Below are 15,743 nucleotides of genomic sequence, written 5' to 3'. Positions count from 1 at the left end.
GAATTTGTTTATTCGGGGGGTGGTGGTAAACGAGAGATGTGTGAACTGCAGCTCGTTACAGGTGTAACCCTTGCGACTACAGTAGCGTCCATCACTAAGTAGTGCAAGTGCTGTGAAAAGAGCCCTTCAATAAAGCAGAAGTTGAAAGTAAAGCTTTGTGGACGCCATAACAGTCTCGTCTTAAAATGGTGAACTATGCCAGTTATTGCAAAACAACTCTGCCTCAGTGCCTCTCGCCTGTGTGCTGCTGTGTCAGCCGCTGGCAACAGCTTAACTCCTCTGTTATTGAAGCCAGTTTTTAGTCGGTATTAATTTATTATAAACAGCAAAGAGTAGACATAAAATATATTATCAAAGCATTCCATATTTGTTTAACTAGACAGAAAATTATGTCAAAACCTGCACAGGTAAGACTAGCAAAAATCCCAACCAAACCATCCTTTGCATTTTGATCTTGCGTTAAAATAAGCTATACATGTGATGCATTCAGTTTAAATTAACATGCTGATTGATAAGTGTAACTCTTGACCTTCAAGAACTTGACATTCAAATCAATTTTCATCATCCTAAGAAGTCAGGAAAGACTTGACCTGTGAAAACAGAAAGCAAATATATTTGCTGCATTAGAAAAGTCACTAGGCTTTTCCCAATTTGTTCTTAGCGAACAAATGGTCTGCAACAGTCCCTAGTGCTGTTCTGCCTCTCTCTGTGTAATTCATGATGTGAAATGTTTTTCAGTACAGCATGTGACAGCCTGAGATTTGTCTAGGTAGAATTGACTTTAATTATTCTAAAATAACAGGTACATCTGAAAGGCAGCTTCTGGAATGCTTTATGGAATGTTACCTCATTAAAGAAAAATGAGTTTTACTTCATTAGGTAGTTCTTGCCTATGAAGAGAGGGATTGTCTGAAAACTAAACCAACTACCAGGCAGAACTTTAAGCATGGTACAGTACCCCTGCCCCAAACTGAGAGTGGAGCTGACCTTTCATATACTGCATGTGAGGGGAGTAAGCATGTAATGAGTGTATGTAGTCTGGCTCATAATTGTAAGATGTTAATTGTTAGTGTCCATGAGGATATAATGTAACAACAAATACCTCCACAACTGAATCTTGTGCTCCCCTTTCCAGTTTATATAGAAATACTTAATTGGAGGAATTAGGCTTGACTTGAAGGAGTCATTCTTCAGTAATCTCAAATGGATGACACACAACAAGATGGAGAAAATGGTTTGTACAGTTTGGGAGTAAGGTACTTCTGTCCATCTTACAAGAACAGTCTTGTTGGGGCAGTGGTAAAGAAAAGGTAATGTGTCCCGGGATAATAACTAATATTGCAGCTCTCCTTGGAAGACTGGAGATGAGCCCCATGCCTTTAAATATTGGGAGGCTAGGGTTTGATCTGGTGTGGTCTAGGTACTACACAGCACATGCCTCCAGCAGCACTCCTTTAGGCACTTAGTTCCTAACTCTTACCTAACAAACACCATTTTGAGTCAAGTGATGTAATTATTATCACCTTGTTCCCTCAAATGGCTGTTGACCCTCCCTCCCAGCTTTTCTTAGAAATGTCACTTAAGGCATTGAGAAGTATGTAAAAGGTTTAGTTATCTCTGCGAGTCAGATGTATTGCGCTCAGTCCAGGAAGACCATAGATCCCTTGAGTCAGCTCTAAGCTGACTGCAGGATTCTCTGAGGACATCATGGCTGACAGAACTTGGACAGTATCATTCTGTGAACTACTTAATGAACAGTGTGGCAGCACAGACTTGGCAGGGGGTAGTCTGACTAAGCCAGCTGCTGTGTACTTGGATCCCCTGCAACTGCTCCCCTTTTAAAAACAATTTTCCCTTTAGTTGTTTTAATGCCACCTCCTTATCCTCACAATTCCTCATGAAGAAAAGCGAAAAGCCTTTTCTGCAGCCATGTAACTTTCTAAGTCTGTGAAGGAGACTGACCATACTAGCCCCAGACAAGCACTTCATGCAGTTCAAAAATGTAATTTGATAACCTGAAGCTACGACTGCAGATGAAAAGCAGATAGGAGGAAACATTATTTAATGCTCACCTTATCGATCAGGTACTCCTGTTTAATCTTGTCATTCTTAAAATCTTCATTAACATCCAAAACTAGAACGGGAATCTCCTTAAGGTTCTCAAAGTCAACTCTGTTAAATGAGAAACGTAATGCTAGTAAATGGTATAAAGCAGTGTGTATAAAGCAGTCTAGCTCTTTGGTTGCTTTCCAAGTCATCCTAAGGGTGCAGCATTACTCAGATTACCACATGTACTGGATCCCAGGACTTAAGTATAAGCCTGTCCTTAATTGCTCTTATACAACCCAGTCAGCATTGTATTACTCTAACTAATGTAGTTCACAAATCTGGCCTTTTAATATCTATTTTTATTGTACAAGTAGGGTAGAAGAGATGGTTTAAGCTTCTTACCTTAACTTCATTTGCTCCATTCTTTTTGCTATGGAATCAATTATCAGCATTATGATTTTGGGAAGAGCATTTAAAAAAAATAATATTGCCCTGTGTTTCTCCCAGTCTAGTTAACTAACTACTAATCCATTTACTAAGATGCAGTTTTAAAGTTTCCTTTTGTGGGGAGGACCTCTTAAACAAGTTCTAAGACTGGTATTTAAAATGGCTGGGAGATAAGACTATTCTGGCTACAAGCAGATGGGAGCAGTAGTTGTGCAACTGGATGGTTGTTCCCTTAAAGCAGTAGTTACTCTCTCTTTGTAGGTGTGAAAAGCATTTCTAAAATGCAGTATGTGTGCAGAACCACCATTCTATTGTAACTTGTGTTTTACAGACTTAAATGTTCCTGAAAAATGTAGGAAATGCTTGCTCATGAGCTTGAAATGAATATACAAGGTAAATGGTCCCAGAATTCCACAATATGCAGTGCCTTCTTGTCTCTTAAGCGTCTGGGTTGTCCTACATTAAGCTTAGGAAAGTAGATGTGACTGATAACATTTCCTGGAATTGTTATGCTTCCCATTCAGTAGAGCATTCCAGGCTTCTCAAGGGAGAAGTATAATCTGCTTCCTATTTTGAGAGGCCTGGGCTGGGGAAACTAGTAAGAGTAAGGCAGCTGGGGTGGGAAAGTATATTGAGATGACTTAGTTGCTGATTGTCTTGCTTAGTGCCTGCCAAAAGCCTTTCTGCTCATTGTTTATTTTGAAGCTAGGATTAATATTTAACCCTTGTTGAAATATACTCTAGTTGAAAGCTAGCTGGGACCTTGCCCTCCCTTACATTGGAATGAGAACCTGCTAAGTGGGTAACTTAGGTGAACAGTGACTGAACACCCCTTCAGCTCTGTTGTATTCCTGTGTACTTCCAGTTAACAAAAAGCATATCCTTGCTGGAGTTGAAGCTAATGCTTAACTAGGCTTTAAAGCAGATGAAGTTCCATCTCTTGGCAATTTTTACTTTCTTGCCAAGATAAGTTTCCCTCTGCATGGAACCTAGAACCAGTATCTCTGTGGCAAAAAACCTGGAATGGGTCTAAATTTAGTTTTATCCCTAATTAGCTTCAGCACAAAACAGGTAAGAGCCTTGCCTGTAAGTTGAAACTTGCCTATAGAAAATGGATTCATACCTCATAGTCCTTTCGTGAAGCCAGGTTTCATGTTTATAGTGGAGGTTTTCCAAATACTCAAGTTCAATTCCTTGCTCCTCCTCTCTTCCTCTCAATTGTAGCCTTTCCATGCATTTCTGGGGGGAGGAAAAAAGTGTAAGACCAAATACTAATCATGTGTTAAAGGTTAAATCAACTGAACAGATTAAATGGTCCTTAAATTGGAAAGAGTAATGTTAGATGTTACAATTGATTTAAATGCTTGGCTGAACATAAGTTACATCTAAAATTAGTTTTGGTTGCCTTTTAAAAAGTTATTTTAACTTGAGCCACTTCAGCTAAACATCTAGTTCTTATTATTTCATCTTTAGTGAACCTACCTCAGGTGTGGTTCTTAGGTAGATCATGCCATCCAGTTCTATATCTGATTCAAACTGATTCAAAAGCCATGAGTGCCAGTCCTGATAAATAGCCCACTCTGTTTCATTAATGTTTCCAGACTCAAACAGGTTAGAAGCAAATACATATCTGCAAAGAAGGACATTAGTCTCAGGCCAGGAATGACCAAAGGGAACTACTAAAATTGACTGAATCAGAATAGTGATACTTAAATGCATGCAGCTGCCTACTCTGTCATTCATGAAGTACTCTGAGTCCCATCCACCTCCCACTGTTGAATCAAACCTGCTCCTTGCAGATTATAGTTTAATATTGAGTGTTTTCCCAGCTCCAGATCTTTGTCATAAAGACCTGGAGCTGTTAATCTAAACCCTTGTGCATTGTGAGAGTAATTACCTGTCACTGTACACAGATCTCTCAAAGAACTGCACTGGGTGTTCTGCTTCCTGAAGTTTGGCTGAGACAGGTTTTAACTGTGCTCTCACTCTGCTCAGGCAGGCATAAGTCTGGAATGTGTAAGCCCATCGTGTGGGTTTGTCATAGAGCATTTGGAGTAGATTCCCTCCGCTCTTCTGAGATGTTGAAAGTTCCTGGGGGACAAGAGAAAATTTAATACCAGCATATTTACAGGATTTTATTCTTTTGCCTTGAGTAGGGGTTATTTGGAATTGGATTCAGTAGTATCTTCCTTTACAGTCTGTCTGGCCAGTTGGTGTATGATAGTGGGGATGACTGGATAGCTAAATTCTGGTATGGCTCCCTGGCTGTTCACTGCAGTGTGTGATCCATCTCTCTGCCCAAGCTCCCCAGAGCAGCACACCTACCCTCATGCTCCTCTTCAGCTGTCTGGATGTTGCACCACTTGGCAATGGGTTCGGGGATGATCTCCCACTCATCACTGTGGTTCTCTAGTAGCTTGACAAACGTTGACTTCCCTGCAGCTGCAGAAGATGGGAAAAGCTCACTGGGGGTGCAGGTTAGACTGGTGTTAGACGGGCAGTCGTGAGGTTTGTGAAGGAGGCCGCAGGCAATGCGGCCATGGTGTTTCTGGTGTGGAGCTGCACGGCGCCCGGGGCAGGGGAGGGGATGTTTGATTTGCCTGCACCGTGCTGCAGGTGCACGTTCCGAGAAAACGGCTGTAATCGCTGTCGCCAGGAGGCCGCAGCGGGGCCAGGCAGCCGATAAAGGCCGTGGTGGAGCCTTGCGCCGCCATCTTAGGAGCCGGGGCGGGGCTCAGTGCGCGCCATCGCCGAGCAGCGGCGGGAGAACGGCTCCGCGCATGCGCGGCGCGTGTGGCGCAGTACTGAGCTGGGGCGCTGCGCTCGGTCCCCGGGGGGCCTTTGTGTTTGTGTGCCCGGAGGTTACCGCCTCGGAGCACACCCAACGGCCGTTAACGCCAGCGCTTCCCCCTCGCTGGAACGGACGCTCCCGTACCCCGGCCATGGCGCCGGGAGCCGGTCTCGGATCAACAGGACCCCCCCCCGCCTTCCTGTATAGGTGGGTGGAATAGGGCCCTCAGCGCCCCTCTCCCACAGCGCCTCCCCCACTGCCCACGCCACCTCAGGGTGGCCTGTCCTGCGATCCCAACGGCCACAAGCGCTGGTTCTTCCCCCTCCCCGTCTCTGTGCTCACCGATGTTACCCTCGATAGAAATCTTCTTGAGGCGCTTCTGGAAGCTGGAGTCGAGGGAGCCGGTGGTGCTGTGGCAGTGTCGCTTGGCCGGGGTGGACATGACTGCACCAGGCGGGAGCACTCAGCGTTCCCGGCTGTTCCAGCCCACTTTAAGTCTCCCGCCAACTGGTGGGCGGGATGGCCCCCTCCCGCTACCACTCCCCGGGAAGAGGCGGAGGCGTTCTCTGCCCCTTCCGCCGCCGTTCCCGCCCGGCCGCCTTTTCAGAGCTTCTGCTGCCTTCAGGACTTTTAAAACTGGCGTTAGCGAGTGAAATCAAGCAGGGCTGCTCTGTTGAGGAAGTTACGATAGAGAGAGGTCCCACTTAGTGATTTCATTTGCATTAACGAGTTTTCTGTTTGATTTAGAGACAAACTTGAGAATGCCCCTCCCTCACCTTCTTCCAAAAAGTCTCCAGCTCTGGGGGGAGGTAGTTGTTGCTGACCTGTATTGATATATTTAACATTTTGCATAGTCTCGGCGTGTATCCGCGCATGCGCCCCGCAGCCACGCCGCAGCCCCGCTCGGGAGCCGGTGGTCGCCGCAGGGGCAGCCCGCGGTCCCGCTCGCCACACGCCGCTCCTCTGCTGGCCACGGTGCGCGTCCGCGGGGACTGTGAGTCGTTGGGCCCACCAGAGAGGTGTCTTTGACCTGGGTTCTTTGTGCGGCGGAAGGCCCGGCCCAGCGGAAGCGGGAGTACCCGCCGCCATTTCCTAGCGCGCTCTCGCCACAGGCTCGCCCGCTCGCTGCCGCCTGACTGGGACTAGGCGCTCTCCGGACAGCGGATCAGGCTCGGAGCCCTAAAACCACCGCGGAGCCCCACCATGTGTGCGTGCGGGGACGGGGGCTGGGCACGGGCCGGGGGGCGGGAGCGGCTCTGTGTGTGTGAGGTGGGCAGCGGTCCGAGGTAGAGGAGGCTCGGGGGTGGGTGGGCACAGGTCAGGGGGGCCGCCGGGCGCTCTGAGGGGGTGCGGGTGGCGGCCGTGCTGTGCAGCGTCTCAAGGGGCCTGTTTTGCTCTTCTAGCAACCACTGAAACCGAGACGGAGCCAAGCCTCACCCCCAATGTGATGCTGAACACGGAGAGCAGTGAGGGATATGTGGTGAAGGTCAGGGGGCTGCCTTGGTCCTGCTCCACTGAGGAGGTGCAGAGGTTTTTCTCCGGTAAGCAGAACTGTGAGGGGATGAGGGGCTGGGCTGTCAATCCTGGGTTCCTCCTGGGGATGCTGTGGTAGTGGGAATGCTGCAGTGAACAGTTCCAAAAAGTGTTTAGGGAATTTCAGTAGCTGATAAAGTTTGTAATGCAGAAGGTGCCTCAGCTAGGACGTGGTGTGGAAAGCCATGCTGTAGACAGCAGGAACTAGACATAAAGGACCTCAGTCATCAAGTCACTGGGATATGCACAGCTGCCTTAGTTTCCTGAGCAGCATGAAGAAAGAAGCTCTCAGAAAACTTCGAAATTTGATTGAACTAATCGATTTAGTTTTTGATGTTGTCGTAATAGGATGTCTTGTGTGAAGTGCTCAATGTGTTGTGTACTTCCTCCTAATTATTAACATTCTGTAAATGACTAACGTTTTACAGTAGTAAACAGCTGTGATAAATACATACTTTTCTCAGTGGCTGGGGATCTTAAAATGCCTCGGGAATTTGGTGTATTGGACTTTGTTCTCATTCAGTTCATTACACTTCTGTTGATTGATATTACTTCTTGCTTCAGTTCATGCTGATGAGAAAGTCTTATATCAGCTACGGCCAACACATGAACTTGACTTGAGGCAGTAAACCTTCGAAAACAGCTAATTTGCATTTATCCTTCATGTTTTGCTAATTCTCAGAGTCTGCAAGAAGAGTGACTTGATTTTAGTTATTCCTTTGGTCACTATCAAAATTAGAACTAGAATATTGCTGGCTTTGTCTTCTTGATATAACATGGTAGTTGTTAGTCTTTTCCTTTCAGAATGTCTGAAACTTGTAGAGTCACTTTACAGTGTGTAAAGAGCATTGCAGTGTTTCTGTAACAATTAAATCAATTTTGGCCTTCCTTTTTCAATTCCAGATTGCAAGATTCTGAATGGGGCTTTGGGAATCCGTTTCATCTACACCAGGGAGGGCAGACCAAGTGGAGAAGCATTTGCTGAACTCGAATCAGAGGAGGATGTGAAATTGGCTCTTAAAAAAGACAGAGAAACAATGGGACACAGATATGTTGAAGGTTTGACTCAGTTGGTTTTGTAACTGACTAAATGTGTTTGTGCTCAATGGGTTTTTGGTTAATTGCCTTTTATTTCTTTTAAATGCATGTGAAAGGACAAGTGGACTTGTATGTCATAACTTGACTAGTTTCAAGGCAAATGGCTGTTACAACTGTTGCATATTCCAGAATGCATTAATTCCAAGTGCCTTTTACAGTTTTCAAGTCAAACAACGTTGAAATGGATTGGGTTCTGAAGCATACTGGTCCCAACAGCCCTGATACAGCTAATGATGGTTTTGTACGTCTTAGAGGACTCCCATTTGGCTGTAGTAAAGAAGAAATTGTACAGTTTTTTTCAGGTATGTGGGATTAAAGTAGTAGCTATAGTGCTATTGGTTTATGCTAAAAAGAAAACAATAACCAAGCAGCCATGGATGCCCAGTAGTATTTCCAGCAGTAACTGATGGGTGTTAAAAATAAACAAACAGTTCTTGTTACTTATCTGGGCTTGAAGGCTCAATTCCTAAAGTACTTACTAAATAATTGAGGGAACTCAAAAAATCAGCTCTCGTTTATATTTAATGGGACATACAGTCCCAAGTAAGGGTAGCAGAAAACAAGTGTTTCACTTTCTAAATTCAAAGTGAACAGTTCAGGTGGGAGGATATTTCCACCCCCAGTCTCAGGTGGCTCATGTTGTTCAGCAGAGGCTGTACAACACCCCTAGTGCTGGGTTCAGTACAGGAGCAGGGTTTGAGGAAGGGTGTGCAGTGTGTGCATGGCCTCTCAGAAACATAGAGTTAGTATTGAGTAAGATTCCAGAAAAACATCAACGTGCTGAACTCTGCCCAAGTACGGATCTTCCCGTTCTGCTTCCTGGGGAAAGAACCCTGAAACAGTCTTTGGTTTTGTTTAACTTTATCTCATCATCCATAAAAACTTTGTTTTGCGTTGACTCGTTTTCACTTTTTTACAGCTGTTGTATGTTTTATGAACTGGAATACTATTATAAATGCCTGAGAAAGAAATCTGCTGATTTAGGGTTTAACTTGTTAGTGTTTCAAAGTAGTAAATTTCTAAATGTGAGCGTTTAAAATTAGCTGAAATGTTTTGCTATAGCAGGATATGATGGAGTTCGCTATTTTGCTTTAAAATACGGTATAAATATTTCCGATTTTGCAACTTCAGAATTTATTTTTTGTTTTCTAAATCCGTATATTTCGAACAAGAGCAATTCCTGAGCATGTGCATTTTAAGTTGTTTCTTTCTTACATGGTTACGTAATTCAAGCTTTAAAAACTGTTAATGTGCTTAATATACAAAATGTGCCTCTTCTGTTCAGAAACTAATACTTTTGAAATTACTTCATGATTTTTTTCTTAATTAAGCACTCCTAAAGATAAAAGAAATTAATGCTGAAACTGATGTTTGCATAAGACTAATAATTTTACCTGAGTGACTTCTAGTAAAAATACTTGTCATATATAGAGCTGTTTAACTTGCTGTGTTTGAATTTAAGTTAAAGTTCATCTTAAATACTTTCACAGAATTGAAGGTTTGTAATAATATGTGAACTTCTTAATGCGCCCTGCATTAGATGCCTGTTCTGAGGAGTTGTCCCTGACACTCAGAATGTTTTCTGTGCTCTGCAGGGTGCGTTAAGAACATAAACTGAATGGTATGTTGTTGACATGCTTTTTCTTCTGTTCTGGACTCAACATACCATTCACTTACAAGTGTTAAAATTCTGGTGTATTTAAAGCTATAAGAACTCATGACTGGGCTTGTGATGTTAATATTGCCCCCCTACTGGGGTTATTTGTCCTTGGGTTGAAGGGTTGGAAATCGTGCCAAATGGGATAACATTGCCGGTGGACTTCCAGGGGAGGAGTACGGGGGAGGCCTTCGTGCAGTTTGCTTCACAGGAAATAGCTGAAAAGGCTCTAAAGAAACACAAGGAAAGAATAGGGCACAGGTGGGGATGGATGGTTGGTTGGCTCTGTCACTTTTCTTATGGTAAACCATTAAATCCATATTCTCTCTTCTGAAAGCTTTAACATCTCACCAGAAACACTCTGCTGGTCTCTAACTTGGCTATAAGTAAAGCTATTGCTAATGTGCCTGTGGGACAGGCTGTTTGGATCTACCCAAAATGAAAGATGAAATTGGGCCAAGCTGAAATGTGCTTTGGAATCTGGGTAATAATGGAGAGTACAAAACTTGATAGCTTGAATGTGACAAAGTTGAGAGACTATGGCTTTAACTTCTCAAATAGCACCAATTATGCCTTTAGCTCTAAAGACATGCACAGTACTCTTACTACCATAAGAAAATGTGATACTTTCTAAACTTGTCTTATAAGTTGAAATGTAACAAATTTTACTTACTGTATTAATCGTCAATGTAATAAGCATAGCTTTCAAGAAATTGTCACAAAGGGGTTTTATTCTATTTGACTTGTGACTATTTTTCATTGAAGCATGCACTTTTTGCCTATGCTGAGTCTCTGAAGCATAGGCTGGGTTCAGTAGCATATGCCAAGCTTCTTGTAGCATCCTGATGGGTTGAAGTCCTGGTGGAGGCCAGGTGTTTAACCCTCTATTTCCATTGCCATGTGAGCAAAACAGTGCTGAGTTGAGTGGACGCAGTCCCTCCTGTGTTTTTTTTTTTCTGACTAACACTTTAAATTTGGGGGGAGGAGGGTTGGGAATCAATATTGCTCCCCCACCCTTAAGGTTGGGATACTGCAAAGTATGTTAGGAGCATGTAAACCCTTCAGTAATTGTAATTTCTTGAAAATACACTGATTTGGAAGTAATGTAGTGCTTAAAATAGTATGTCATTGCCTACATAATGTAAAGAAACCTGGCTTAAAATACACTGCCAGTTTCAAGGCTATGACTGAATGGCTTGTTTTAATGTAAAGTTGTGTTTGTGGAAGGAATTAAAGCCTGACTTTTCTCTGTGGAAACGCTTTGTAGGTACATTGAGATCTTCAAGAGTAGTCGAGCAGAGGTGCGCACTCACTACGACCCTCCACGCAAGCTGCTGGCAATGCAGAGACCTGGTCCTTACGACAGACCTGGTCTCACACGTGGATATAACAGTCTTGGTAGAGGAAGTAGCTTGGAAAGGATGAGGCGTGGAGCCTACGGAGGAGGTAAGTAGATGGTGTCCAAGAGAGGGCTGCTCATCTGAGAAGCAGCAGCACTTGGACCTGGTAGTGTCCTCCATACTTCGTAATCGCTGGTTTGTATCTGTGTATATGTCGTTCGCTTTATTTCTCCTAGAAGAAAAGAAACTTCCTAATACTAGTTGTCTGCAGTGTGCTCTTGTGCATTTGGATTTTTCTGTAGTTGAAATGAACATGTTGTCCAATCTATTTATAGGTTATGGAGGTTATGATGACTACAATGGGTATAATGATGGCTATGGTTTTGGTTCTGATAGATTTGGAAGAGGTAAGAGATCTCTAATAGGAATAGTAACTGAACTTACAATACGTCTCAAAAGAACCTAAAATACATCTGAAAGACCTAGAATGGACTCTCTTCTCTGCAGGGATGTCGGACCACAGATACGGCGACGGGACGTCCACCTTCCAGAGCACGACTGGCCACTGCGTCCACATGAGAGGGCTGCCCTACAGAGCTACGGAGAATGACATCTATAACGTGAGTCCCAGAGCCACCCTTCTCCCAGTGCATGGCTTCCACATTCCATACCCATTACTGGAGGTGCCTATGGCACAGCAGTTAACGAGTGCTCTGTTAAGAGGAAGCAGTTTGCTGTGGAACTCAGCTCTTGCGTTGGTGCGTTTTAATCTTTGTGACTGTTCCGTGTAGTTCTTCTCACCTCTGAACCCTGTAAGAGTACACATTGAAATCGGACCAGATGGCAGAGTAACTGGAGAGGCAGATGTGGAGTTTGCTACTCATGAGGATGCAGTGGCTGCGATGTCCAAAGACAAGGCAAATATGCGTAAGTGCGCCTGTTCTTCAAGGGGGAGCAGCGCTGCTGTGCCTCTCCTCTCACTGGAGGGCTGGTGGTGTTCCTGCAGGCCGGCTCATAGTGTGGCAGACTCTGGGGGGTTCATGTAAAATGTTCTCATGGCAAATTCTTCTTCTTCCAGAACACAGATATGTAGAACTCTTCTTGAATTCTACAGCAGGAGGAAGTGGTGGTGCCTATGGCAGTCAGATGATGGGCGCAATGGGTATGTGTAGACAGTGTGCTGCTGAGCCAGCACTTGATATTTAATGAAGCTGGCTCATGTTGTACAGCTCCTGCTTGTTCTGTGCCTGGCACAAAAACTGAAATCCAACATTCTGTCTTAATCACACAGTCAAGGAATCGGAAGGGGTAGTCCAAGATTGGAACACTAGCACATTGGCAGGTACGATATACCTTTTTGGAATACATTCAAACAATTAATAGGATGAATAAACTGTGATGCTGACTGTGGTGTGAGTAGTGGGGTGAGAGGCTCTTGGGAAGGGTGGTGGTGGTGTGAAAGCAGTGTAGGGGATGCCTGTGCTCTTACCTTACTTCCCTCTCCCTTGGTTTTGGAAACTGGAATGTCATCTGGTGATGGAGGGTGTATCTGTGGCACCACCTGTGACCTGCTGTTCAAGTCTGGGCTTGGTGGTAAGGGAAAAACTGATTTGGAATTTGGAGAGACTGCCTGGATTGCTCTAGCAAACTCCAGGAGTGTTTGAAAATCTAAACTGAGTTAAACAAGCAATGCCACTCTGTAGAGCAGATACCCTTCTTGATACCTGACTTGTCTGGTTTCTTGGAGATCATAGTGGTGGTTGGGTTTTGGGGGGTTGGTTGGGGTTGTAGTACTTAGATAACAAAATGCTTGGAGTTAGTGCTGGTGTTTTAATGGCAAGTGTTACAGGAGCATAGACAAGTGATGAGGTGAAGAGCAGTGGTTGGTGAGCTGAAGCAGAGGTCCCCTGTGTGGTGAGCCATAGTGCTGCCATGATAGACAGCCGGTCTGGAATGGGACTGAGTCCGTGCCAGGGAATGTGCTGGGGTGACTCCATTTGATGAGTCAGTGTGTTGATGACAGCTGCAGTCCTGTGTAAGAGCTCAACTCTGTTGGAGTGTCTGTGATACACAATAGCAGATTGATCCCACTACCTATAGCCCCTAGAAGCTGCACAAGTAAACCCTTAGTGAGCTTGAGGTGAAAAAATAAGCAGACTTGGACAAGCAAACTCTTACCGCTTCTATCCTTAACTCCAAAGGAAGCCAATCCAGTTATGGTGGCCCAGCCAACCAGCAGCTGAGCGGTGGTTATGGAGGTGGATACGGCGGCCAGAGCAGCATCAGTGGCTATGGTAAGGGCAACTTTTGTCTGTGTCAGAAGGTGCAGCTGGCTGAGCAGGCTCATGGCGCTGCTCGCTGGCATCGAGGGGTTGTGCTTCAGGCTGGGCAGTGCTGCAAGCTGACTGCTTGGCTGGTGTGAACCTGCACTAACGGGGAGCTGGTGGGGATATATTCAAAGTGGAAACTTGGTGCTGGGGGATGGGAATGTGGGAAACCATTCTGAAAGGGGTCGGCAAGTGGTGGTCTCTGGGCTTGTGTTGCTGTGCTCGCTTTCTTGGTGTGGAAGCTGGAGTCCAGCCTGGCTTCAATACAGCATGAAGCAAGGGGGGGGATGGGGCACATGGGAGGCTGGGTCCTCCCCGCTTCCATGGGGCAGTTCAGCTGAGCTCGGAAGCGGGGTGAGACAGAGCTGGCTCTTTTCATTAACAACCAACAAACTCCATGACGTTGGGTACGGAGCTGTAAACTGCCACTTTGCAGCGTTGGGCACAGTAGACGGTATTTACGAGGTGGCCCAGCAAGGACAGGCGTTGGGGGAAGGATGCTACGAATCGGCCTGAACCAGCTGTGAACCTGCTGTCGGTTTCCCCCCCAGACCCCGGGAGCCAGGGCGCCATGAACAGCAGTTACTACAGCAGCGGGAATCGCGCGTCCATGGGAGTGAACGGCATGGGCGGCATGTCCAACATGTCCAACATGAGTGGTGGCTGGGGAATGTAACCGAGCGCTGACTTTTGGTCACATCCTTTTTTTAAAAAACAAAAAAACAAAAAACTAAGTTTAACAGTTTTGCAATACGAGCTTGTGATTTCTGCTTGACTGTCAGTGAACCCACGATTGGTCTTTTAAAAACCCTTCAGGTTCAGTATTTTTGAACATACCGAAATCGAACCATTCACCTAGGATGTAATAACCGAGTTGAGTAAAAGACTATAACTGTTAAACAACTTCGGGCGTTTCTCAAGTTAGTTTTGTTGTAGGAGTGTATTTAAGCAGTAATAAGCGTATTTAGGTTAAAGCTGTTTGAATTACGTTAAATGTTGCTCTTATACCATATTACATCCGACACTGTTTTGAATACGTGTGGAAGGAGATGCTTCTTTTTGTAAAGAACTGATGCTATAGGAGCTGTGTCTGAAATTCAAAGTGAACATTTGGCATGTTAGTTCTAGTTTCTTTCTTTTAATACCCTGTAAGGCATGTTAAAGCTTCTTTATTTTGGATTTTTTTTAAGTTAATGGGGAAACATGTCGAGACGCAATACGGCTACTTTAGGATTTGGGTCTTGGTGTTCGTATACAATTCTGAGGCCTTGATTTAATCTTTCATTGTATTGTGATTTCCTTTTTAGGTGTATTGCGCTAAGTGAAACTTGTTAAATAAATCTTCCTTTTAAAAACTGGAACTCTCCCTCCTTCCTGTAGCTGTGCCTGTAGAGGGGGGCCTTGGGGACTCTGACACCTAACATGTGCCTGCCATGAGCAGCGTGACTGCTCCTAAGGAGCATTTCCACCCCAGTGGGACAGTGGTGGTGACCAGCACCTCCAGGGTGGGAGTTGAGTCAGAGATGGCATGGCTGTGCTGGGCCTGGGCATGTGAGGCAAGAGGCAATTCCGTATGGCCTCATCAGCTGCATTACTGCAGCAACAGACAGGGCAGCTCAGTGCAGTTATGCTGCAACAAATTGAGCTTGTTGAAGGTCATGCTTATTAAAGATTTGGGGGGTTTATGAGCAGCTTGGGTCCAGCTTTTGAGCACTGGAGCAAATCTGCTTCCAGGGATTTGCAAGGGTGAATCTACTTACCCTTTCAAACCATTCTTCCCTGAGGGTTGGAAATGGAAGGGCCATTTCTGCACTGAAGGAAACCTCCCATGTTCTGGGGCTTAAATTGGGATCATTCGATCCCATTGCCATAGTAAAGCCACCGTGTGCCTGGCTCAGGACAGCCCTGTGTCCCTGCTGCTCCCATGGGAGGTGGCTGGAGCAGCCGTGTTTGTTTGGGTCTGAATGAAGCCATTGAATGAGGCTGTGCGTCATCGTGTGCATGGCAGCCGCTGCATCACATGGCACTGATGCAGCAGCATGGGCACTGCTGCGCTTGGTGTGACTGCAGGGCTCAGTGCCCTGACACCAGCAGCAGAGCTGGTGATCCATTAACAGGTTCTATCGAGCACAAACTGGACTTTGGAACCCGCCTCACTCAGGTACCAGAGAACGGCTTCGCTGGTGAGGGGCTGGTGGAGGGAGGTGGCTGCCTGGTGTGTCCTGGGGTGTTTACAGCGAGCTGGGAATGGAAGCAGGTAATCCCATGAGGTGCACTGCAGCAGCTCCAGGTTGAGCCCTTGCCCGATGGGGCCGTATGCAACCCCTCTGACAGCTGTTGAACATCAGAACTCGATCTCACTTCTGTTCTAGCAAAAGGCTTTATTGTGTAACAGTGACTCAGGACAAGTACAATGTGTAGTTTCTGGTGGCAGTGACCAGAAGGCACCTTCATTGACACCATAAAGCTCTTTCTGGAGACAACCATAAATTGGCTTTTCC

The 15,743-nt window shown here is 45.4% G+C and overlaps 2 protein-coding genes across 5 annotated transcripts; one reads left to right on the top strand and one right to left on the bottom strand.

Annotated features, from left to right (window-relative positions):
- LOC130599218 (deoxycytidine kinase 2) lies at positions 1-5,871 on the bottom strand. Its single transcript, XM_057409519.1, has 7 exons — positions 5,630-5,871; positions 4,814-4,938; positions 4,394-4,587; positions 3,979-4,126; positions 3,620-3,735; positions 2,073-2,172; positions 1-590 (listed from the first exon to the last, which is right to left on the bottom strand). Exons 1-7 carry the CDS (start codon positions 5,727-5,729, stop codon positions 567-569), a joined length of 807 nt encoding a protein of 268 aa, XP_057265502.1. The 5' UTR covers positions 5,730-5,871; the 3' UTR covers positions 1-566.
- Positions 5,872-6,249: 378 nt separating this feature from the next.
- Positions 6,250-14,603, top strand: HNRNPH1 (heterogeneous nuclear ribonucleoprotein H1). Of its 4 annotated transcripts, none has more exons than XM_057409516.1 (13): positions 6,252-6,494; positions 6,691-6,828; positions 7,724-7,879; positions 8,077-8,220; positions 9,698-9,836; positions 10,843-11,021; positions 11,251-11,322; positions 11,423-11,535; positions 11,707-11,842; positions 11,994-12,077; positions 12,207-12,257; positions 13,117-13,209; positions 13,794-14,603. In XM_057409516.1, exons 1-13 carry the CDS (start codon positions 6,491-6,493, stop codon positions 13,916-13,918), a joined length of 1,434 nt encoding a protein of 477 aa, XP_057265499.1. In that variant the 5' UTR covers positions 6,252-6,490; the 3' UTR covers positions 13,919-14,603. The 4 variants fall into 4 exon arrangements, with proteins under 4 accessions (XP_057265501.1, XP_057265499.1, XP_057265497.1 ...); XM_057409514.1 differs by having other exon boundaries at positions 6,261-6,494; positions 11,402-11,535; XM_057409517.1 differs by having other exon boundaries at positions 6,262-6,494; positions 11,402-11,535; positions 13,679-14,603.
- Positions 14,604-15,743: the final 1,140 nt, after the last annotated feature.

Source organism: Pezoporus wallicus, unplaced genomic scaffold (assembly GCF_028554395.1).
Source record: "Pezoporus wallicus isolate ANWC-B61680 ecotype Strahan unplaced genomic scaffold, APGP_CSIRO_Pwel_v1 contig_8166, whole genome shotgun sequence".
Lineage (NCBI taxonomy): Eukaryota > Metazoa > Chordata > Aves > Psittaciformes > Psittacidae > Pezoporus > Pezoporus wallicus.
The sequence above is the reverse complement of the archived record's forward strand: the minus strand, read 5'-3'. Positions and strand labels throughout refer to the sequence as shown.